General features: G+C 47.1%; 1 protein-coding gene across 1 annotated transcript; it reads right to left on the reverse strand.

Moving 5' to 3' along the window:
* Positions 1 to 21,115: 21,115 nt before the first annotated feature.
* Positions 21,116 to 25,314, reverse strand: LOC128405978 (uncharacterized protein K02A2.6-like). The gene is made up of 2 exons (XM_053373032.1): positions 22,436 to 25,314; positions 21,116 to 21,147 (listed from the first exon to the last, which is right to left on the reverse strand). The coding sequence occupies exons 1-2, from the start codon at positions 25,233 to 25,235 to the stop codon at positions 21,116 to 21,118; spliced, it is 2,832 nt and encodes a 943-aa protein (XP_053229007.1). The 5' UTR covers positions 25,236 to 25,314.
* Between the last annotated feature and the right edge of the window lie 228 nt (positions 25,315 to 25,542).

Consider the following 25,542-nt stretch of genomic DNA (forward strand, 5'->3'; position numbering starts at 1 on the left):
AGGAGTAGCCTCCATTGACTCTGGAAAGAGGCCATAGCTCAGCAGCAGGGCACATGCTTTACATGCAAAAGGTCCCAGATTCAATCCCTGGTGTCTCCAGGTAATGCTGGGAAAGACTCCTGGAGGGCAACTGCCAGTCAGTGCAGACATGGAATGGGTGTCAAAAATGGACAAATGGTCTGACTTGGAATAATACAGCTTTCTAGCTTGCACAGGGGTGAAGACTGTAGCTCAGTGGTAGAGCACCTACTTTGTATGCAGAAGGTCTCAGGTTTAATCTGCAGCTTCTCCAGGTAGTACTGAGAGAGACTAGTTGGCCACTGCAAGAACAGGATGGTGGACTGTGTGGGCCTTTGGGACTCTTCTTATGTTCTTATTCCTCAACCTGCAAAATGTCTTGGGCTGGCCCTGTCATAGCATGAACCACCTTGGGCATGATACACCATGGAAAAGCAATGCATAAGTTAAACTAAACAAAAACTAAATTGCATAAGTAGGAATTTACTCTAACTGTAAATTCAATGCATTCTGTCCTGGGGAGTGGGGTAGTTTTTCGAACTCCTTTTGTCTATCTACAAGGCCAAAGAGCTTAAAATTGTTGTTGTTTAGTCGTGTCCAACTCTTCATGACCCCATGGACCAGAGCACGCCAGGCACTTCTGTCTTCCACTGCCTCCCGCAGTTTGGTCAAACTCATGCTGGTAGCTTCGAGAACACTATCCAACCATCTCGTCCTCTGTCGTCCCCTTCTCCTTGTGCCCTCCATCTTTCCCAACATCAGGGTCTTTTCCAGGGAGTCGTCTCTTCTCATGAGGTGGCCAAAGTATTGGAGCCTCAGCTTCACAATCTGTCCTTCCAGTGAGCACTCAGGGCTGATTTCCTTAAGAATGGATAGGTTTGATCTTCTTGCAGTCCATGGGACTCTCAAGAGTCTCCTCCAGCACCATAATTCAAAAGCATCAATTCTTCGGCGATCAGCCTTCTTTATGGTCCAGCTTTCACTTCCATACATCACTACTGGGAAAACCATAGCTTTTACTATACAGACCTTTGTTGGCAAGGTGATGTCTCTGCTTTTTAAGATGCTGTCTAGGTTTGTCATTGCTTTTCTCCCAAGAAGCAGACGTCTTTTAATTTCATGGCTGCTGTCACCATCTGCAGTGATCATGGAGCCCAAGAAAGTAAAATCTCTCACTGCCTCCATTTCTTCCCCTTCTATTTGCCAGGAGGTGATGGGACCAGTGGCCATGATCTTCATTTTTTTGATGTTCAGCTTCAGACCATATTTTGCGTTCTCCTCTTTCACCCTCAATAAAAGGTTCTTTAATTCCTCCTCACTTTCTGCCATCAAGGTTGTGTATATCTGAGGTTGTTGATATTTCTTCCGGCAATCTTAATTCCGGCTAGCGATTCATCCAGCCCAGCCTTTCGCATGATGAATTCTGCATATAAGTTAATAAGCAGGGAGACAATATACAGCCTTGTCGTACTCCTTTCCCAATTTTGAACCAATCAGTTGTTCCATATCCAGTTCTAACTGTAGCTTCTTGTCCCACATAGAAATTTCTCAGGAGACAGATGAGGTGATCAGGCACTCCCATTTCTTTAAGAACTTGCCATAGTTTGCTGTGGTCGACACAGTCAAAGGCTTTTGCATAGTCAATGAAGCAGAAGTAGATGTCTTTCTGGAACTCTCTAGCCTTCTCCATAATCCAGCGCATGTTTGCAATTTGGTCTCTGGTTCCTCTGCCTCTTCTAAATCCAGCTTGCACTTTTGGGAGTTCTCGGTCCACATACTGCTTGAGCCTTCCTTGTAGAATTTTAAGCATAACCTTGCTAGCGTGTGAAATGAGTGCAATTGTGCGGTAGTTGGAGCATTCTTTGGCACTGCCCTTCTTTGGGATTGGGATGTAGACTGATCTTCTCCAATCCTCTGGCCACTGCTGAGTTTTCCAAACTTGCTGGCATATTGAGTGTAGCACCTTAACAGCCTCATCTTTTAAAATTTTAAATAGTTCAGCTGGAATATCATCACTTCCACTGGCCTTGTTATTTGCAGTGCTCTCTAAGGCCCATTTTTTGGAAATCTGCATTCAATTTCCTGTATCTTTCACTATCTCCCTCGCATTTTGCTTGCCTTCTCTCCCCCGCTATTTGTAAGGCCTCGTTGGACAGCCACTTTGCTTTCTTGCATTTCCTTTTCATTGGGATGTTTTTCGTTGCTGCCTCCTGTATAATGTTGCGAGCCTCCATCCATAGTTCTTCAGGCACTCTGTCCAGCAAATCTAAATCCTTAAACCTGTTCCTCACTTCCACTGTGTATTCATAAGGGATTTGATTTAGATTGTACCTTACCGGCCCAGTGGTTTTTCCTACTTTCTTCAGTTTAAGCTTGAATTTTGCTATAAGAAGCTGATGATCTGAGCCACAGTCAGCTCCAGGTCTTGTTTTTGCTGACTGTATAGAGCTTCTCCATCTTTGGCTGCAGAGTATATAATCAATCTGATTTTGATGTGAAGGAATGGGTTTCCCAAACCCAAAACTGACTGTGCAGGCAGTTTGAAACTGCACCAAAATCCCTATTTTTCCTTAGCTAAAATCCATTAACTTGAGCTCTTCCCTTCTGTAAAGGGAATTGGGGTTGCTTGTGCGTAAAGGGTGCTGCAGCTCTAGGCAGCGTTGCCTGGATAAACCTTTCCCTGGCTGGACAGCCCTTTCTCCATGACTGTCTCAGTCACTAGCAGAATCCGTCAGTGGGCGTTTTCTTTCTTTTTTTTTTTTAAATAAATTTTTATTGATTTTCCAACACATATTAAGTGACAATACAAAACAATACAAAAACAAACAAACATATAAACATGTATAATTTCTTAGCCTTCTTTTCCTTAAACCTTCTTTCAACGACTTCCCCATACCTCCTTTTTCTGCATCCTTGTTCTAAATCTTTCCAGCAACCCCTAATTTTATTTACTTATGGCACTTCCTTTAAATCTTTTTTCCCATATCCAATTGTTTATCGCTGCAATTCTATTTTGCATTACTCAAGACATTTTAGCACTCATTAATATTACAACAGTTTTTAAGGTAAACTTTAAATTTCTTCCAGTCTTCTTCCACCGTCTCTTTCCCTTGGTCTCGGATTCTGCCGGTCATCTCAGCCAGTCCCATGTAGTCAATCACCTTCGTCTGCCATTCTTCCAGTGTGGGTAGTTCTTGTGTCTTCCAGTACTTTGCTAAGAGTACTCTTGCTGCTGTAGTCGCATACATAAAAAACATCCTATCTTTCTTTGACACCAATTGGCCTACCATGCCCAAGAGAAAGGCCTCTGGTTTCTTCACAAAAGTGCATTTAAGCACTTTTTTCATTTCATTATAGATCCTTTCCCAAAAAGCCTTAATCTTTGGGCATGTCCACCAAAGGTGATAAAAAGTACCTTCAGTTTCATTACATTTCCAACATTTGTTATTGGGCAAATGGTAAATTTTTGCAAGCTTGACTGGGGTCATGTACCACCTATAAATCATTTTCATAATATTCTCTCTTAAGGCATTACATGCCGTAAACTTTATACCGGTGGTCCATAACTGTTCCCAGTCAGCAAACATAATGTCATGTCCAATGTCCTGTGCCCATTTAATCATAGCTGATTTAACCAACTCATCCTGTGTATTCCATTTCAACAGCAAGTTATACATTCTTGACAGATTCTTAGTACTGGGTTCCAAAAGCTCTGTTTCTAATTTCGACCTTTCCACCTGAAAGCCAATTTTCCTGTCCTGTTTAAAAACTTCATTTATCTGGTAATAATGAAGCCAATCTCTTACTTTGGACTTCAATTTCTCATAACTCTGCAATTTGACTTTTCCCTCTTCATACTCTATAATTTCCCAATATTTCGGCCATTTAGATTCCATGTTTAATTTTTTCACTTCCTTAGCTTCCATCGGTGACAACCACCTGGGTGTTTTATTTTCCAGCAAATCTTTATATCTAATCCATACATTGTATAGGGCTTTTCTAACGATATGGTTTTTGAAACCTTGATGGATCTTGACCTTGTCATACCATATATACGCATGCCAGCCAAATCTGTTATTGAACCCTTCCAAATCCAAAATATCTGTATTTTCAAGAAGCAGCCAGTTCTTCAGCCAGCAAAAGGCCGCTGATTCATAGTACAATTTTAAGTCCGGCAGGGCAAACCCCCCTCTTTCTTTTGCATCAGTTAGTATCTTAAATTTTATTCTGGGCTTTTTGCCCTGCCAGACAAATCTAGATATATCTTTTTGCCACCTCTTGAAACAATCCATTTTGTCCACAATCTGCAATGTTTGAAACAAAAATAACATTCTCGGCAAGACATTCATCTTAATAACAGCAATTCGGCCTAACAAGGAAAGTCTCAAACTTGACCATATTTCTAGATCTTTTTTCACTTCTGCCCAACATTTCTCATAGTTATCTTTAAATAGATTCACATTCTTAGATGTCAATTTTATCCCCAGGTATTTTACCTTCTTTGCTATCAGTAAACCAGTATCATTCTGAAATTTCTCTCTTTCTGCACTTGTTAAATTTTTGTCCAATACTTTCGTTTTCTGTTTATTCAGCTTAAAACCTGCTACTTGACCAAATACTTGTATTAACTCTAAAACTCTTCTCGTACTAGTGTCTGGCTCTTGTAAAGTTAAAACTAGATCATCTGCAAATGCTCTCAATTTGTACTGTTTAGCTCCGACCTGAATCCCTTTAACCAGCTGGTCCCCTCTAATCATGTTTAATAAGACCTCCAGGACAGATATAAAAAGCAGTGGGGATATTGGGCATCCCTGTCGTGTCCCTTTTTCAATAGCAAATTCTTCTGTAACCACATTATTTACAATCAGTTTTGCTTTTTGTTCAGAATAAATCGCACTTATACCATTCTCAAAACCTTGGCCTACCCCCATCCCTTGGAGATTCTTTTTCATAAAACTCCAAGAAATATTGTCAAAGGCTTTCTCCGCGTCCACAAATATTAGTACAGCCTTAGTATTAATATTAACTTCCAATAACTCCATGATGTCTATTATATTTCTCACATTCTCTGACAAATGTCTTCCTGGAAGAAAGCCCGCTTGGTCTTTGTGAATCTCCCCCACCAAAACTCTTTTCAATCTTTTTGCTAAAATGTCTGCAAAAATTTTGTAATCCACATTGAGTAATGATATAGGGCGGTAGTTCTTGACCTGGTTCTTCTCAGTCTCTGACTTTGGTATAAGTGTGATGTAAGCCTCTTTCCACGATTCAGGTGCCTTTTCCCCCTCTAAATCCAATTTTGTTGACAGTTCAGACAGCTGTTTGGAGTTTTCAGTGCTCTGCTTTGTGAGCGCTTCCAAAGATTCATTTATTTTAACTAATGCCCTTGTCACTGTCACTGTATCCATAGAAAGAGTTGTAGCAGCTGCAGCTGGATTTGAGATTGACCCCCTTCTTTTGAGTTCAACTTTGCTCTTAGCTCTTGTTATTATTCTCTCTTCTGTTGGGCCACTCATCCCAAGGTCGTTCCCATGGGAATTACTTTCAGTTGGAAAATTCCACAAACCTATTCCTTGCAATAAAGGTAATAGCAATTTCCCTGCAGCCTCTAGAGGGAGCAGTCCAAAGTTCCTATTGCAAAACAGCAAGAGCTCCTTTCAAAGGCAACAAAATTAATAACCAATTGTTAATTGTATCCAAGTAATAGCAAATTGTAACTTTCCAGAGTACCAGACTTGCCGCCAGTAAAGTCTTTACTTGTTATATAATGGCAAAACACCAACTTTGTAACAGCCTCCAGTGACAGCTCTCAGTCCCGGTGACTCACTTTCCAGGCAGCCCTCCCCAAGGGCTCAAGACGGCAGAAATTTTCCCTTTTATGCTTTCTCCATGCAGGAAAGATAAATCAAAAGTCTTCCCCCCCTGCTCCTGCCTGCTAAAAGGGGGGATTAAGTCCAATGTCCGAGTCCGTCAATTTTAAAGCTGCTTCCTGTCAAATTGCAGCCTCCTATTTCGTTGCTTTGATTACATGCAGTCCGAAGAAGGCAGACTTCCTTATTTTTTACCTTCTCCGTTTTCAGCCAATTTCTATTTTATCCTTTTAAAATTTGTTCCTTCTTACTCACGGATAGTCCAATTACGTTCCGAATGTCAGGAAGAAATCGACGCTCTCCGTCAAATGGCAGCACGGCTTCACTTCGCGGGCTGGGTAGCGGCTCTCAGTACCGCGCTCCCCGATGCCGCTCCGGAGCCTTTAAAAAGACTCCTTTGCAGTGAGGGGGGGCGCTTAAGGTACCCACCGAGCCTCCTTGCTCCCAGGCTTCTGCGCCTGAGATTTTAGGGGTCCCCGCTTCGCCGTAGCGGTCAGACCCGAACTCGCGAAGCAGCCTCCCGGAGCAGAGCTCAGCAGGAGGCGGCCATTAGACGCTGGCGCCGACCGGAAGCCTCCGTTTTCTAAACTTCTTCCAACATAAAAATTCCTTCACTCCAAGTCTCCGCCTAGCCTCTCTGCGCGGATGTCTCCTGCGCAGAGTGGGCATGCCCAACGGAGGTCCTGGGCTCTCCCTGCTGCTCTCTGTGGAAGAGTCTCGGAGCCCTCCCTCCGCATCCTCCTCTTTCTTCCTGGTGTCCCTCCTATTTCCTTCCTCCAAGGAAGCTCTCTCTCTCTCCCTGCTGGTTCCTTCCCCTGCATCGTCAGGGAGCCTTACCTCCACCCTAGGCTCCGATGGCAGTTCCCTGACACCCACCTCCCCTCCAGGACCCCCCTCACCTCCGTTCCGTTCCTTTGGCCTAACTTTCTCCCTTTCCCCTGACGGTGATGCGGGAAATCCCCGGAAGGAGCTCTCTCCCTCTTCCGAAGATTCAAACATTTCTCTCCACCTGCTACTATCTCTTCGCACCAGGTACTCTTCCCCATCCGATTCCTCTCCCCCAGATACCTCTCCTCCCTCCTCTTCGGAGGCCGGAAACCCCATAAAATCTTCTTCCTCATCTGTGGTGCCAAATTGCTCCTCCCAGAACCTCGATGTGGGTTTGGGCTTCCTAGGGAACCTGCCGTGAAACTCTCCCCGAAGATACTCATCCCTGATGTTTTCTGCAGGAACCCACGTGTTTTCTGATTCTGGTTCCCCCTCCCAAGCCACCAAATACTCCACTTGCCCCCTCGCCATCTTGAATCGAGTATTTCCATGACTTGACTACTGAATTCCCTCTCCTCCACGTGTGGGTGAATGGGAACCCCTCTCTCTTGCTCCGGCAATTCCAGTCCCTCCCTGTACAGAGAGAGTAGGGATCTATGGAACACCGGGTATAGTTTCATGCTGGTCGGCAACTTGAGTCTAAAGGCCACGGGATTAACCTGCTGTGTCACCTCGAAAGGTCCCAGCCGCCTTGGCCGCAACTTCTTGCAACCTCCCTTGAACGGTAACCCCTGAGTCGACAACCACACCCGGTCCTCTACCCGTATGGTTTCTCCTTCCCTACGGTGCTTGTCGGCCTGCCTCTTATACACTTCCTTGGCCCGTTCCAAGTTCATCTTAAGTTGTTGGTGTAAGGCCTCCATTTCTTGCACAAACTGCTCCGCAACCGGCACACTCCACCTCTCCTCCCCCCCCCCCTGGGAAGGCCCTGGGGTGACACCCATGATTGGCCATGAACGGGCTCGTTCCTGTGGACACATGTTCCGCGTTATTGTACGCAAATTCGGCCAACGCTAGTTTCTCTACCCAATCGTTCTGTCTCTCGCTCACATAGCAGCGTAGGTATTGTTGGAGTATACTGTTCGCTCTTTCCGCTTGCCCGTTGGTCTCCGGGTGTCTGGCCGTGGAGAAGCTTACCTCGACTTCCAGCAAGCTCATGAGGCAGACCTTTTAACATCACAGTAATCCAAGTTTATGCACCAACTGCTGGTGCTGAAGAAACTGAAATTGACCAATTCTATGAAGACTTACAACACCTTATAGAAGTGACACCAAAGAAGGATGTTCTTCTCATTATAGGGGATTGTAATGCTAAAGGAGGGAATCAAGAGATAAAAGGAACAACTGGCAAGTTTGGCCTTGGAGATCAAAATGAAGCAGGGCAAAGGCTAATAGAGTTCTGTCAAGAGAACAAGCTGGTCATCACAAACAGGCTTTTCCAACAACACAAGAGACGACTCTACACATGGACATCACCAGATGGGCAGCATCTGTAGCCTTATTTGAGTTCACCGATTGGGTCTGTGTTGCTCCGGGACAGGAGGAAGGAAGTCAAATGACACCGAGGTTGGTTCAAAGAAAGAGTTTATTTTTTTTATAATAATATTTATTAGTTTTCCAACAAATTGAACACAACACTACAAAAAAACAAAAAAGAAAAAACATACAATAATACAATACAAAAAAACCCCACTGCAAAACACTAACATACAACTAACAAAACAAAACAAAACCCATTTAAAACACAGTCCGATTTCAATATTTTATCCTTCTTTCACTAATTTCCACGGCATCCTCACACCTCCCTTTTTGTATTCCACTTCTATTAATTGTTTCAGCAATTCCTTTCCATCTTCCTCTATTTTCTATCCTATAATTGTCTTAACACATTCTAACCTTATTTTTCCCTTTAATGCTCTAATAATCTATTTATACTTAATTCCTTATAACATTTCTACTAAAGCCATATAACTTCATTCCAACATTTTTCTAACATTCATTAATTTTACAGTATTTCTGTAAATAGTCTTTAAACTTTTTCCAGTCTTCTTCCACCGACTCTTCTCCCTGGTCTCGGATTCTGCCAGTCATTTCCGCCAATTCCATGTAGTCCATCAACTTCATCTGCCATTCTTCCCTGGTGGGTAAATCTTGTGTCTTCCAATATTTCGCGATGAGTATTCTTGCTGCTGTTGTGGATCGAGGGCCCGACCCCCGCTATGTGAAATAAACACACAAGGACACGTGATATCAGATTAATGGGCAAGAAAAGGCCACAACTTTATTGATTACAGCAGTGAAAAGGTATTGGCTTAGGCATTGGATGACTATAGGAGGTGGGTTTATTCAACAGTAGGTGGAGCCTGTTGATGCTAATCCAACTATAGGCTCACCCCTGATGTCACCGAGGGTCGTGCCATGGCCTCCCGCCAAGCAGGCATCGGACGGAATACACGACCGCCAGATTCCTTTAACGGAATAACCCACGGTAGATAGCATAGGCGATGGCCACACCTAGCCCTTGACACACATGAATCCAATGCCTAACCGCCACCCGAGCCGCAAAGGGGCTCGCCGCCAATACCCTCACAGCTGCAACCAATCCCTAATGCTACTAACGATGCTATCCAACCAGATGTCATTCCCAATGTCTGTTAGATGAACTCCGTCATTCCGGTACATGGCTTGGTCGCCGATCCGGATACAGTCATGATAAATGACTCGGCCATTCATAAAGCGTACCCAACGGGCTACCGCCCGGTTCAAGCGTTTCCTGATTTTTTCAATGGCCATACAGCTCTGCGCACCGCGCCAAACAATTCTTTTCAAGAAGGAGGACCAGAACACCATTGTTCCGGGGCACAAGGCCGCGATCGCCTCCAAGTCTATTTTTATGTTCCACAACAAGTCCACGCTTCTCCTATTAGCAAGGTCATTCTCTCCCAAGTGAATGATAAGGATGTCAGGAGGGCCAAACGTGGCTGCTCTCTCCATCAACAATGGCATAAGCTCCTCCCACCGTATGCCGCGTCTCGAAAACCAGGAAACTCGCACCCCAGGTGGCAATCCAAGATAAGGGGTAAGGCCACAGCTGGCTGCCCAAACGCGGGCCCAATGGACTATACTGTGGCCACAAATCCACACACTTCTCCTGAAAACAGCTGAGAATGAAAGGAAAGGAAAAACGGGTAAGTAGATGCAACGTAGCGGAGCGTATACTAACGGATATAACCTTTATAAGCATTGGATTTCCATTGGCCCATTTCCTTAATCTTATCCACGGGCAGCGCCGATCCTAAAAGAGTGTGCAGCATAATCCCGGGAAGCTAAACCGCAAGCATCAATAGCTTTGCGGAGTACCCTTGTGGATTGGTGTCTCAATAAGGGTGACCCATCTTCGTGAACCAGAAGCGGACCTGGGCTGGGCGGTCTGAGGCAAAGATACAGCCTAGTATCCTTGACCGGGCATGGGCCCTGCTCCTCAGACGCTGTGAGTTTAAGAAGAACGCCCCTACCGGCCTGATCAGTTTTGTATTGACGTATCCGTACCGTCATACTAGTTTCGGACAGCTGCACGTCTTCCATAAGGAGGCCACGCATCAAGCCATTTGTGCCACCTTCGACTACAACCTCGCCCACTCTCAGGGCAGCAAAAAAGGCGATAGCATATGCAGCGGAAAAGAGGCGGGCCTCAAACTTGGACCAACAGGTTGACCTAAGCTTTTTGCGTATCTGAGAGAGCAACCCATAAGAAATTGGCTTACGGCCCTCGGCCCTAGGGGGTTGTAACCTGCCCCAGCCCTCGATAGCTCTGTGGATCAGGAAGTCACTGCATGGATCGTCGGAGAACGTGGCCCTAGCGAAGAAGCTAATGGCAGCCAATGGCATGTATTTTAAGGTTTTAGGCGCACGTCCTAAGTCATCGAGGTGTGAAAGGCATTGCAGAACGTAGTCAGTGGTGGGTGGCACGTTAGGCGAAAGCCCAGATGTCCCAGACCTGAAGCCCAAGAAATCGCACCAGGCCCTCTTGTAAGACCTGAGAGTGGAGGGTGCGACAGACGCTAATACTCCCTTAATCACTTTGCGTCTCCAACGTTCCACAGGTGCTCCGGAAAGGGTTTGGGCAACAGCTGTGCTCCAGGTGCCAGCGACCGGAAGCGAGACATCTGAAAGCGAGACAAGGCATCGGCTATATCATTATTGACCCCCGGTATGAATTTGGCTGAAAAAACTATATTGTACTCAAGGCACCGGAGAACAAACGACCGCAGAAGGGAGGAGACCCTCGCAGATCGGGATGACTGTCTTGCCAGTATGTTCACCACTGCCAGGTTGTCGGTTCTGAAGCACACCCGGCGATTTTGAAACTCCTCCGTCCAGATATGCACGGCCACTACTATTGGAAAAAACTCGAGAAAAGTGAGATCCCGCGTGATGCCCTTGCCCTGCCACCCCGTTGGCCAACGTTGCACGCACCATCGGCCCCTGAAATACAAGCCAAAGCCCAGGCACCCTGCCGCATCTGAATGGACCTGAAAATCTGAGGACAAGTTAAGAACATCCTGCCATAGGGATACTCCATTGTAGTGTTCCAAAAATGTCACCCAAACCTCTAGGTCGGCCTTAACTGTCTTTGGAAGACGGACCCTGTGGTGTGGGTGCTTGAGACCCACTGAAAGCCTGGCTAGGCGGGGGAAACCACTCTACAAGCAAAATTGAAATGACCTAACAGGGATTGTATCTGTCTGAGGGTGATTTTTGTTAGTGCAAGGGTAGTATGAATTATTTCCTTAAGGGTGTCAATCTTCTCCTTAGGTAAGTGGGATGATTGGGCAACTGTGTCCAGCTCTATGCCCAAGTACGTGAGGCACACAGACTAACTGAATGTGGATGTTCATTGTGCACTGTATCATAGTATAGGACGACGACTGAGGAGGAGGCGGAGCTGGAGCCGCAGCATTAAGCTGCTAAACACGCCCCCCAGACACACCTGGTTGGCTGCCTCCGGTGGGCATGGACGCCAGCCAGGTGAGGAGGGGCGGGGGCTAAGGCCCCCGGCCAGGGGCGGAGCTCGGGCTCCCGCCCACAACCACTCCCCTCTCTTCCAGGGAGGAGAGTCTTTGTTGCATTCATAAAAAAAGTTCTATCCTTCTTTAACACCAATTGGCCGACCATGCCCAGGAGAAAGGCCTCTGGTTTCTTCAGGAAGGTATATTTAAATACCTTCTTCATTTCATTATAAATCATCTCCCAGAATGCCTTAATCCTTGGGCATGTCCACCAAAGGTGAAAGAATGTACCTTCAGTCTCATTGCATTTCCAACATTTATTATCGGGCAAATGGTAGATTTTTTGAAGCTTAACTGGTGTCATGTACCACCTATAAATCATTTTCATTAAATTTTCTCTTAAGGCATTACATGCCGTAAATTTCATACCTGTGGTCCATAACCGTTCCCAGTCAGCCATCATTATGTCATGTCCAACATCTTGTGCCCATTTAATCATAGCTGATTTCACCGTTTCATCCTGAGTGTTCCATTTCAACAGCAAGTTATACATTCTTGACAAATTCTTAGTTTTTGGATCTAACAGTTCTGTTTCCAATTTTGATTTTTCCACCTGGAAACCAACTTTTTTGTCCAATTTGTATGCCTCCATTATTTGATAGTAATGGAGCCAATCTTGCACTTTGTTTTTCAATTTTTCTTTTTTTTTTTTATAGATATTTATTAAAATTTTCAAAAAATAGAGAAAAAACAAAAAAACAATTAAAAACACATAAAATTTACATTCCTTACTTTCAATAACAAATTTCTTTGACTTCCCCACACCTCCCCTTCTTGTATTCCAGTTCCAATTTTTAGCTCAGCAAGTTCTTGTCCCCAAATTTTACCTTATTATATTTAATTCATTTTAGTTAACCAATTTTAACTTATAAACCTCAGTCTTTATACATCAGTACTTATTCTTAAAAATCTTTTTCTAAGGTCGACCCCAATTCCCTTCCACGAATTCCCCATTTTTATATTAGTAGCAAAGCAAAATAAAAGGAAACAGAGTATAATTGTACACCCTTTGGATTCCCAAAGCCCCACCCCCCCTTTCCCGGTTTCGAACCCCAACAAATGTCCATCAGTCTATCTGCTGTCAGCCTGGCGACCTCACGTCCGAGGCTCTTAATTCTCTCTCAATTCCTCTCTGCCGGTTTTTTTGATAGTCCTTTGTATTGGACACCAAATCTCGAAGAAGCTCTGTCCCAATAAGGTCCATGTTTCTTCCAGCCAGACCTCCATATTTAAAAGTGGAGCCGAAATCTTGTTTCTTGCTTCTCTTAAGTCCAAATGTCCCAAAACCTCCAGTTTCCACTTTAGCCAGGTTTGTAATCCATAGGTCTTCAGATCTCCACATAAGGAGATCTCTCCATTCTCCATTCTTCAATTCAAACCAAATTTTCATCATCCTGTTCTTATTTTCCTTTGTATCCATCTTAACCGGCCTCTGGCTCTCCTTAATCATCTGTGGCATTATAGCTCCTCCTTCCTTTTCCTTCAAATCATCATGTATCTCTTTCCTCACATTCTCAAATTTCTCAGATTTCTTTTCTTGTTCAGCTGCAGAGATTTTTAGTTCAGCTGCAAAAACTTTTCGTTCAGCTGCAAAGACTTGAGTCAAGTCCCTTCCAGGCTCAGTAGTTTTATTTACTGTTTCATTCAATATTGTAACATTTGTAGCCAAAACATCACTTTGTTCTTGTAACTTTCCCAAGAGAGAAAAAGTCCTCTCCAGTTCAGCCAGTATTTTTCCACTTACAGCCATTCTTGTAATGTCCCTGAACCCCCTCTAGAGGGGTTCTGGTTTCTTAGTATCTTCCAGTTCCAACCCAAAAGTCAAATTAGCCTTTTCTTCTTTATTTTTAACAATTTATTACCAAATTGTAACAAATATAACCAGCAAAGACAACAGAAACAAAGTTCTCCTTTTTCCCCCAACTTTGACAGCTAGTTTGACAGCTGTCAAAGTCTTCTATATCTCTTCAGCAGGCTCTCTCACCGATCGCTCCCGGGTCCTGGGGGAGGGGTGACAATTCCGCTGTCAATATTAGCTCTTATCCTCCAGCACAATCACTTATATTGCCAAAACGTGAAGTTAATTGCTTTTATCCACAAAAGAGAAAGGTGTTCTCTCAACCTTAGTTATAAAATCCTTGCTTTAAGATGTTTACAAGGCGGGTAGGCGGACTTCCTCTTTGCGCCTTCCCCGGTCGTGCCTAATTCCCAAGAAAATGTTTCCCTTTTTAAGTCCAATTTCCGTATTACTCACGGGTTGTTACTTTTAGTCCAAATGTTCAGAGAAAGAAGTCAGCGCTCTCCGTCCATGGCATGCGGCTTCACTCAGTAGGGGAAGCAGTCGACTCTCAGCACCGCACCGCTCTCCGTCCCCCGTTCCGGAGCCTTTAAAAAGGCTCCTTCGCGGGTCGGGGGGCGCAAATGGTGCCCACCGAGTCACCAGGTCCACAGGCTTCAGCGCCTGTGGTTTCTGAGGGTCCCCGCGTCACCGCCGCGGCAGGACCCGACCCCTACTAAGCCGATTCCCTCCGGAGCTCGGAGGGAATCCGCCATTCGGCGATGGCGCTAACCCGGAAATCCCTTTGTTTTTCAATTTTTCAAAGCTCTGCAATTTTATTCTCTCTCCATCTTGTTCCAGAATTTCCCAATATTTCGGCCATTTGGCCTCCATATTGAGTTTTTTCTGTGCCTTCGCTTCCATTGGTGACAACCATCTTGGGGGTTTTTTTCCTAACAAATCCTTATATCTTATCCAAACATTAAACAATGCTTTTCTAACAATATGAGTTTATCCTGCTCTCCGGATAGCAGAAGGCACTTGAGTGGTCAAGTCCACAGCAAGTCCAAAGAAATGACAAGTTTCATGCAGTATATATATCCTCCAGGCACCCTCTCCCTCCTTCCCATATAAATCCAACCACGTCAGTGTTGGGATACTGCCAGGGAGACAAAGTCCATCTTAGCCCCAAGCCGGCTGCCGGACGATCCATCGATCTCCCGTAGACACGCAGTATCAGCAATTAGCGACACGAAGCCTCAAGAATAGATTGCCACATTCTTAGGCTGGTGCACACTCTATCAGCAGAATTCACACAGCAAAAGATGCACAGCAGGAGAGCATTTTTCCAAGTTTATTCAGCGTTGATCAGAACAAAGAAAAACATGACCGCCTGCATCGGTATGCTTAGGCAACAAGAAGGAAACGAAAAGCAACTGAAAACATAAACATCCTGTGAACAGGAAATACGCAGACTCTGTGACTCACAAAGCCTGCTCCCTTTTAAGGTGGAACGGAAATATCCTAACATCCTCCCCCTTTCCGTGTAACCTGTAGTACCTGTGGTTCAACCCAATTGCAACCTTTGTACGTAAACCTTAAGTTGTTCTCTGTTAACAACCTTAGACAACAGATCAGCAGGAATTTCATTTCCTGGCATGTAGGACACCTGAATGAGTCCTTTCTGAATACACTCTCTTGCACGATGCAGCTTAATCTGCAAGTACTTGGTTCTTTGCTTGCAACTCTCCGAGTTCAGCAAAGCCAAACAAGATCTATTGTCCTGATACACTTGTATAGGACATTTCACAGAAACCCCGATGTCCTTAAACAGTTGCATCAACCAATCACAATCCATGAGTGAAAATGACAGAGCATTGAGTTCTGCTTCACAGGAACTTAGGCTAACTGTCATCTGCTTTTTGCACAACCAGTCAAACAGGCAGTGGTTGTACATGTAGCATGCTCCAGAAGTGCTTGTACCATCCGTGGTGTCACTTCCAAAACTCGCATCTGCAAAGATTTCAAGACCTCCAGTCTTCTGACTGGTGAACCTCAGCCTGTAGTGCAAAGTCCCTTTCAAATAGCGGGCTATGCGCTTCAGAGCTTTCCAATCCTGAACAGTAGGATTGTTAGCATGTCTGCTAAGCAGGTTAGTGCTTACAGCTATGTCAGGTCTTGAACATCTAGCAATAAAATTCAACTTGCCTAGAATGCATCTGTACAGCGTAGTGTTAGAAAACGCTTCAGCAGTACTATCTACCTGGTAACCTGTCACCATCGGTGTGTCTGCTGGGTTTGCATCAACCAAATTCAACCTGGTTAATACATCAGCAATTTTCTGTGTTTGGTGTACCAGAAAATTACCTGCTTGGTCCCTCTCCACCTGCAGAGAAAGATAGTTGGATACCTCACCAAGATCCTTCATGTCAAAGTGCTCCTTCAGCTGAGCTAGGGTGCTTTGGTAGAAAGCCTGATTCTTCCAAAACATCAGAAGATCATCAACAAAACATAAACAATACAGTTTGTTTTGCCCCTCCTCCTTGACAAACACACACGGATCAGCCTTGCCCTGGTGAAAACCTAGAGAAAGCAATGTCTCAGTGAGTTTTGTGTTCCAACACCTGGCACTCTGCTTGAGACCATATAAGGATTTCCGCAGTTTACAGACCATTCCCTTCTGTATCTGCATCCCATCAGGTGGAAGCATGTACAGCTCCTCCCCCAAAATCCCGTACAAAAAAGCTGTATTAATGTCATGATGGGAAACATGCAGTTTCTCCTCCGCAGCGATCTTGAGCATCAGCCGAATGCTCTCATATTTGATGGTGGGCGAGTAGGTCTCGTGGTAATCCTGTCCTGGTACCTGTGAAAAACCTCTGGCAACCAATCTGGCTTTGTGTCTGACAACCTTGCCATTCTGGTCTGTCTTGGCCTTGAAGACCCATTTGCTGCCAACCAGTCTCATCCCAGGGACTTCCGGTACCAGTTCCCAAGTTTGGTTCCTGTTCAAGGAATCAACTTCAGCCTTCATGGCATTAAGCCAAGGCTCAGCATCTTTAGAGGTTAACTCCTTAACCTCTTTGAAGCTTGAAGGTTCCCACACCTTCTCTGAGCTACTAAGAACAGCAGTTGCCGTCTTAGCAAACTCATCAGCAAATCTCTTTGGAGGCCTGCCCTTCGTGGCTCTCTCAGATCTGCGTACAAGACGCAAGTCTTCTGGACTCAACTCCTCTTTCTTAGGAGAAAAATGACCAATGGTGAACAGTGGTTCTTCCAGTTCATTGTCAGACACATCAGATGGTCTGACTGAGGCCTTTGCGCTCTTGTAGTCTGCTGTGTCATCACTGTCACTGACACCAGCAGCAGCGCCGCCCACTGAACTGGAATCCAAACTCTGATCATCATCATCATCATCATCCTCATTTTCCTCAGCTTTCTCAGCATGATCTGCTTTCTTCACATCATCTTCATCCTCCTCTGGGTAACTCTGGAAAATTCCCACATTTTCCCCCCACTTAGGATTGTACTCAACACTCCTTGTGAACTTAATGGATTTAGAGTCAGTCATCCAAACCCTGTATGCACCTTTTTCGTACCCCATGAACAAACCATGTGCCCCACGCTTCCCAAGCTTGTTGCTTTGTGGGGTGTGTACCCACATGTCAGAACCAAAGATTCTCATGTGCTCGACGTTAGGTTTCTTACCAAACATCTTCTCATAGGGAGTACAACCAATAGGTGATGACAGTCTCCTGTTAAAAGAATAAACAAAATTCGACAGAGCCTCCCCCCAAAACTTCTCAGGGAGGTTGGCATCATGCAACAAGGTTTTTAGTCCTTGCAGCAACGTTTGATTTGCTCGCTCCGCAAGCCCATTCATCCATGGCGATCTAGGCATTGACAAGTCATGCTGGATTCCCTTCTCAGTCAGGAAAGCTTCAAACTTCTGAGAAGTGAATTCCCCGCCTCGATCAGTAAACAGACAGCCGATACGTTTACCGTGAGCATTCTCCAACCAAGCACAGAATGCCTTGAACCTAGGAAACGCTTGCGATTTCTGCTCGAGCATAAACACATGAATGTACCTAGAAAAAGAATCAATTAGAACCATGAAGTACCTTGCTCCTCCCAAAGAGGGCGCAAGAGGACCAACCAGGTCTGTGTGCACTAGCTGGTAGGGTTTGGAAGCCTGCCTGCTAGACTCCTTGCCTTTTGGAGCAACCTTCACCTTGTTCTCTGCACAAGATACACATTTCATGTGAAACTTACAGGGCTTGATGTTCAAACCTTCAACCAACCCAGGCATCTTGGCCAGTGCTTGCCAAGAGAGGTGACAAAACCTTTGATGTGCATCGTGAATGCATCCTGCATGAAGAACCTTGTTAGTTTGTGCAACACAACAAGAATCAGCATTAGACACAGCAACAGCACTGTCATCATAAGTTATACAGAATAAGCCATCCATAAACTTTGCATGCAAAATGTCCTCTTTGCCTTTCCTGATGACACAGACAGTCCTCTTGAAGGAAACCTCAAAACCACGCCCAGTAAGCTGTGGGACACTAAGCAAATTGCCCGCAGCTCCTGGAACAAAAAGTACATCTCTGATGGTAGTTTGCAGACTTGCAAGTTTCACAGTCCCAACTCCTGCAACTTGCAAAGTCCTTCCATCAGCCAGGTGGATCTCACCATCTTGAGGTGTGAAGGAGATGAACAGGTGGCGGTCTTTTGAAAGATGGCGACTGGCACCAGAGTCCATAACAAACCTGGCCTTGGCCTTTGGAGCAGGTTTGCTGGCAAAAGCGTGGGCTTTTGCAGCTTGCCCCCCTGCTCCTGGCCATCAGACGTGCCTTTAGCCTTTGGTGAAACTGTGCCAGCAAACAAAGCCTTGATTTCCACTGGCGTGGGCTCTTCACCCTCCCTCTGCTTTGGGCCATCTGCAGGCATCTTGCTTTGTTTACCTCTGGCCTTCCGGCCTCTGCAAAGGCGATGACCTTGGTTCTCACAAGAAACAGAGCTCTCAGCTGCCGACTCCTTTGCTCCCCCTGGAGGCTGGAATGCTGCCTGGGATGACGTGACGGTCTGCTCCCCCTGCAGCTTGCAACCGGTGCCCTCAGCATCCCTGCATTCACTCGCATTCTGGGAAACAGCCAGGACCTCCGATGCGGTCAAACTCTGGGCTGGGATGATTGGCAGATGGGCAGCTTTCAAAGCATTCCACATCTCACGTGCCGTCACGTTTCTAGCTAGCGTCTTTATCTCCTCCAGAGAGATGGACAAGACTATTACGTCTATGGCCCTCGAATTCTGGGCCTCCCATTTCTCTGTCAGAGGATCTGGAGGGGCTTCAGACACAGTATGCCACACTCCAAACTGATGCAGCAACCTCTCACACCATTTTGCCCAGGTCTCATAATTGTGCCGATTTAACTTTAGGCACTCAGTGGCCTCAGAAGCTTGGAAAAACTCCATTCCAGCTTTTTACTTGAGCCGTGAGCCTTTATGCCTTCAAAGACGTCTTATCTCGGCAGCTCATTAATCACGATGCCTCTGGCTCGGCTCCCAGGCCTATTAGTCTTGCCGGACAACAAAAGCTCTTCCGCGGCATTCAGAAAAGCCTCTGCTTTCGCTTTTCCAACACATACCTCAGCAGTCTGTCGCAGTCTTACTCTCCTGTAAGTGCCGTGAATCTGGGCCCGAAACCTGTTGTTGGGATACTGCCAGGGAGACAAAGTCCATCTTAGCCCCAAGCCGGCTGCCGGACGATCCATCGATCTCCCGTAGACACGCAGTATCAGCAATTAGCGACACGAAGCCTCAAGAATAGATTGCCACATTCTTAGGCTGGTGCACACTCTATCAGCAGAATTCACACAGCAAAAGATGCACAGCAGGAGAGCATTTTTCCAAGTTTATTCAGCGTTGATCAGAACAAAGAAAAACATGACCGCCTGCATCGGTATGCTTAGGCAACAAGAAGGAAACGAAAAGCAACTGAAAACATAAACATCCTGTGAACAGGAAATACGCAGACTCTGTGACTCACAAAGCCTGCTCCCTTTTAAGGTGGAACGGAAATATCCTAACAGTCAGCCTATGTACGCAGGTTGACATCACATATGTTCTTGATCTGGTATTCTTAACCATAAAAGGGAATTCCTTCCTGTACTTCTGACCATAAAAGGATCTTCCTCTTCCTACTCTTATCTTGGAGGAAGAGGTCGTCATCTCCAAGAACACGCTTTGGCATTGTTCCGGACTTAGGTCTGTGCGTCTTTTGTGGTCAGCACATACGATAAGGTACAGATGTGTCTTCTCTGTTCTACTGGTGCAGTCAGGGTCATCCCTGCCGTCACAAACTGATAAAGGAGAGGGCTCTGAGCACGGCCGGGTTTTTGTGTATACATTGACTCAGAGCTCAAGTTAATGGATTTTAGATAAGGAAAAATAGGGGTTTTGGTGCAGTTTCAAACTGCCTGCACAGTCAGTTTTGGGTTTGGGAAACCCATTCCTTCAGGAATATAATTTAAAGATTGCTGTTCTATGAATCTGGCATTGTTGTGTTTGCATTTAGAATACCTCCAGATGGAATCTGAGCCACAAACACCCCAAATTAGAGAGGCTCTTGGCTGCCCTCCTGAAACTTAGTTCCCTGTGGCCATATACAGAACTGCTGCTAAGTTACACCAGTCCTATCAGATTCACACATATGACTCTGAGTGGCTAGCTATATATATAAAAAAATCCTTCCTCCTCTTTTTGGTTCATTTTAAAATGGCTTTTTTACTCAAGAGTTTTGGGTACAGTCTTCACTGGGGGAAAAGGTTCCCTAGATTAGTTTTCTCTTGCTACCATCTGTGGGTGTCTGATGCAAGATGACATCAAGGTCACTAGGACTGTGAAAATTATTAAATGAGTTAATACAAGGTCAACCAGCATGCAGCCCCTCTAGTAATGGGAAAATTGTTCCCTAGGACCTTATTGCCAAAAGGAAAATCAACCCTTCTGTGTCCAGGCCTTTTTGTATAAAAACAGCCTCTGTCTTTGGTTTAGTTAGTGAACCCCACTTGAATGGGGGTTATGAACTGCCAGTCCTATGTAACCCTGTATGCAGCTCCAGTGGGGGCCATTACTGTAATGGCTGGTATTAGGGTGGGACAAGCTAGCTGTCAGGGAACTGACATCGGAGCGAGAGGTGAAGGGAAGGCTCCCAGATGATGCTGGCGAAGGGCCCAGCAGCAGGGGGAGAGGCAGCTCAGTAGAGGGGGAAGCAAATCAGCGCAACACCAGGGATAAAGGGGGGCAGATGGGGGAATCGGAGAGAGGGCTCCAGGACTCTTCACTGGACATCAGTGAGGAGAGCACAGGTCCTCCACTACCCACGCCCTCTGAAATATACTCAGAGTCGCAAAGTGTTTTCATGCTCTTTATTCAGCTCATAGTGGTGAGGAGGAATGAATGAATGTCCCCTCAAAGTATCTGCTTTCTGATCAAGTTGTCTCTTTAAGGCACTTACAAGCTGCACAGGAGATTGATGCAAATTAGATGGCTCAGTTGAGGAAGGTAGATGAGCCAGGAGGGCCTGTGAAAGTTTGTTCAATGACAAAGAAATCCCCTCCAATTCCTTGAAAATGAAGCTTAAAGTCCTGATTACCAGTTGTATTTGATCAGGTACTAATTCATGGGCAGTTTGCCCTAATGCTTCCCGTTTCAGTGACGGAGGGGTAATTAAGGTGTCGGGGAGGAGGGCTTCCCTATGGCTTCCATCCCCCGCTGGATCAGCTAGCTTTTCCAACTCTCCTTGATCATACAGAGGCCAGAAGCGGTTGTATGTTTCGACCGCAGAAACAATTACTTGCTCCGTTTTGCTGTTATTGTTAGTAGATGGTGGGGGAGATTCAAGCTTTGACTGCTTTACTCTTGGAGGTGAACAACCTTTCTCAGCAGATCTTGGTCGCTTGCCATGACCCATTTGTCGCTGTCTCACTAACTACGGAGGTTCAAAGTAGAGGTAAACGGAGATAAAAGAGAACTTATCTTTTATGGACGCAACTCCTCTGCTACTCCTCCTCCACTGCTCAACATAACCCAGTCTTCAAGGCGGCGTTACTAATCAGCAGAAGGTTTGAATATCCTTGTTGATACGTATATTGGCCAACCATAGAAGTAAAACGATTAAAACTTCTAACAGAGGTAAAATGATTTAAAAGTCTAATAAAAACAGCTATAAAGGCGGCTGTAAAAGGCTATAAAAGGCTATAAAAGGTTTGTAATCCGGAGGGTTCATGAAGGAGAAGTTGTTACAGCCGCCATCTTCGGGCTCCGCTTTATATACATTATTTACACAATGGGCTGCACATGATTGGCTAATTCCGGAATTCTACTGTAAGCCAATCAGGTTGTGGATTCACTTCTATCTGGAGCATGATTGGGTAGTTCCTTCCAACCAATCATACTGCTGCATTGTTCTAGGACCAATCAGACTGCTGCCTTTTGGATCCTATTCAACTCAGTACATAACACCCCTCCCCTCTAAGTTCCAGTCCTGCCCGGGAGGTCGCATTCATAGTCCTCAAGGTACGCCTGCGGCCTACGTGTGCGTTGCGGCCTGGGGTGTTCCCTGGTCCGGGGTTCAGGTTCTAGCTCGTGTTCCAACGATGCTGGCTGTGATGGGGCTGTTTGGTCTGGCGCAACCGGCCCGCTCAGTCGTGGTTCTGGTTCCGGTGTCCTTTCGGCCTCGCGGGTCCTCTCTGTATTTACTGATTCTGCCTCTCCTGCTGGCCCCTCGTGCTCTATGGGCCTCACTGCCCCTCTGTTCCCTTGGGACTCCTCTGACCTGTCCTCCTCCTCCTCCTGGTTTTCTCCCGGGAATCGTCGCCGTATCTGGTCGCAGTGGCGGCGCCAGCATTGCCCCCCATCTGTTAGCACCTCGTACGACACGGGGCCAGTGACCCTGGTGACTGTGGCGGGTACCCATGCTGGGCCTGCCCCAAAATTCTTTGCGTACACTGGGTCCTGAGCCTCGAAGGTCCGGGGGTTCTTGCCTTCCCCCACCACTACCTCATCCTGAGCTCTATCGGGGTGAAGGCGGTCCAATCTGATTGCAAGGCGCCGACCCATTAGTAGTTCAGCGGGGCTCCGGCCAGTTGTTGAGCTGGGGGTGCTGTGCTGTGCTAGAAGGAATGTGGCAAGGCGGTACTCCCAATCCCCTTGCGTCATGCGGTGAAGGGTGTCCTTGGTGGTCCGCACCATGCGTTCTGCTTGGCCATTGGTGGCAGGGTGGAATGGCGCCGAACGGATGTGGCGGATGGCGTTCTGCGCTGTGAAGGTTTGGAATTCTCCTGACGTGAATGCAGTCCCGTTGTCTGAGACGAGAGTGTCAGGGAGCCTGTGGGTTGCAAACAGCCTGCGTAGTACCCGGATGGCTGCAGACGTAGAAGTGGACGGTACCAGTGCAACTTCCAGCCATTTGGTGTAGGAGTCCACCACTATGAAAAATGTTTCCCCCTGAAAGGGGCCAGCGAAGTCCACATGCAGGCGTGACCATGGTGCTCGGGCGGACTCCCAGGACTGGACTGGGGCCCTTGGGGGATCTGGGCGGGATTCTTGGCAGGCCTGGCAGTGTTTGACCCAGGCCTCTATCTCTCCGTCGATCCCCGGCCACCACACATAACTCCTGGCAAGGGCCTTCATTCTTACTACCCCTGGGTGTGTCTCGTGTAGGGCTGTGAGGACCCTTTTGCGGAGGGGCTGGGGAACAACGACCCTGCTTCCCCATAACAGGCACCCCTTGTGGGCTGACAGTTCATGTTTGCGGGTTGTGTAGCCGGCGAATTCTGCTGGGCTGCTGCTGGGCCATCCCCTCCACACCCAGTCCAGGACCCGGGAGATGACCCTATCTTTCTTGGAATGGTGTGCAACTTCTTGTGCCTGAATGGGGCGGTCGGGAAGCAGCTCCAGGCTCATAACTTCTTGTGCAGGTGCTGGGTCGGGGCCTGTTTCTGGTAGTGGTAGCCTGCTGAGGGCGTCCGCATGGCCCATTGCCTTCCCAGGATGGTGAATCAGTGCATACTGGTAGCTGGCAAGGAAAATTGACCACCTGAGGACGCGAGGAGACAGCACTTGGGGGGTCTGCTTTTCAGGGGCAAACAAGCCAAGCAATGGCTTGTGGTCAGTCACCACGGTGAAGGGCCGCCCGTACAAGAAATCATGGAATTTTTTTACTCCCTTCATGATTGCCAGACCCTCCTTGTCGATTTGCAAGTAGTTCCGCTCGGTTGCGTTGAGTGTCTGGGAAAAGTATGCCACTGGTACCTCTCTTCCATCCAGGAGTTGGTGTCCCAGGACAGCGCCAATTCCATAGGGCGAGGCGTCGCATGCTAGCACCACCGGCAGCCTCTCATCGAAGTGTGCCAAGACCAAGTTTGAGACAAGCAAGTCCTTGACTGCCTGGAATGCGGCCTCCTGGCGCTGGCCCCACACCCAAGGGGCCCGCTTGTCCAGGAGTCTGTGTAGGGGCTCCGCTACCGCCGCCTTGTGGGGAAGGAAGGAATGGTAAAAGTTCAATAGTCCCAAGAAGGCCTGAAGTTCAGTCTTGTTCTTGGGCGCTGGGGCATCATAAATGGCCCGTACCTTGTCCCCAGTTGGGTGGACCCCTTCTGCGTCCACCATAAATCCCAGAAAGTCCACCTGAGGCACTCCTAGTAGACATTTTTCCCGCTTCACCTTGAGACCCGCCGTCTGGAAACGGTGCAGAACGGTGCGGAGGCGGTCCTCAAACTCCTCTGGTGTGGGCCCGGCAATCAACACATCATCGAAGAAGGGGGTGACGCCAGGAATCCCTTTAAGGAGCAAGTCCATTAGATTCTGGAATGTGCCTGGTGCCACGCTGACACCGAATTGCAGCCTCTTTACCCTGAACGCTCCTCTGTGCGTCACAATCGTCTGTGCCTCTGCTGTGGCCTCATCTACTGGCAGCTGTTGATATGCTTGGGCCAAGTCCAGCTTGCCAAAAATTTTCGACCCAGCCAGGGTGGCAAGAACATGGCTGACCACTGGCACTGGGTATGCATGGGCCATGAGGGCCTTGTTTATGGTACATTTGTAGTCTGCGCAGATGCGGACCAAACCATTAGGCTTGACAGGTGTGACGATTGGGGTTTCCCAGGGGGCATTAGGCACCGGCTCCAGCACTCCTTGCTCCACAAGCCGGTCCAATTCCTCGTCTATACGGGGTTTCAGGGCGAACGGGACCCGGCGGGCCTTGAGCCTGACCGGTCGTACTGCAGGGTCAAGCTGTAGAGCAATGGGGGGGCCCGTATACTGTCCCAATTTCCCATCGAAAACCCCCGGAAATTCCTTGCATATGGCGTCCACGTCCACTTGTAAGCTAGTGTGGTTCACCCCGGTGACGGCTAGCCCCAGTGGTCCAAACCATGCCAATCCCAGTAAGCTAATGTAGGGGCCCTTGACCACCAGCAAGTCCAGTTGCCACGTCCACCCTCGGTATTGCACCCTGAAGGTCCCCACCCCCATTGTGGGGACCTTACGTTTCTGGAAGTCCCGGAGGGTGAATGGGGCCGGCCTGAGTTTGGGACCCCCAGTAGGACACAGTTTCCTTAAGGTCCTTGCCGAGATTATGGATAGAGTTGAACCCGTGTCAAGCTCCATGCGGCATGGGGCCCCCTCTATCTGTACGTCAACATAAATTTTCTCTACGTTGGAGTGGGGCAACTGGTATACCTGGAAGTCCATGAGCTCTGTCGAGTTGCCTTGGTGCGTTGGGCCCCGGGACCTGGGGCTCTTGGATTGGTCATCTGATGCCTGGCGTCGGGTGGGCCAAGCCCGACACACCCGGGCGATGTGTCCCGATTTGCTGCACTGCCTGCACTCTGCGTTGCGGAAATGGCAGGTCCTCCTCTCGTGACTTTCTCCACAGCTTGCGCAGTTCCCTCCTTCTCGTCGAGGCAGCTGTGGT

This window comes from Podarcis raffonei, chromosome W (assembly GCF_027172205.1).
Source record: "Podarcis raffonei isolate rPodRaf1 chromosome W, rPodRaf1.pri, whole genome shotgun sequence".
Lineage (NCBI taxonomy): Eukaryota > Metazoa > Chordata > Lepidosauria > Squamata > Lacertidae > Podarcis > Podarcis raffonei.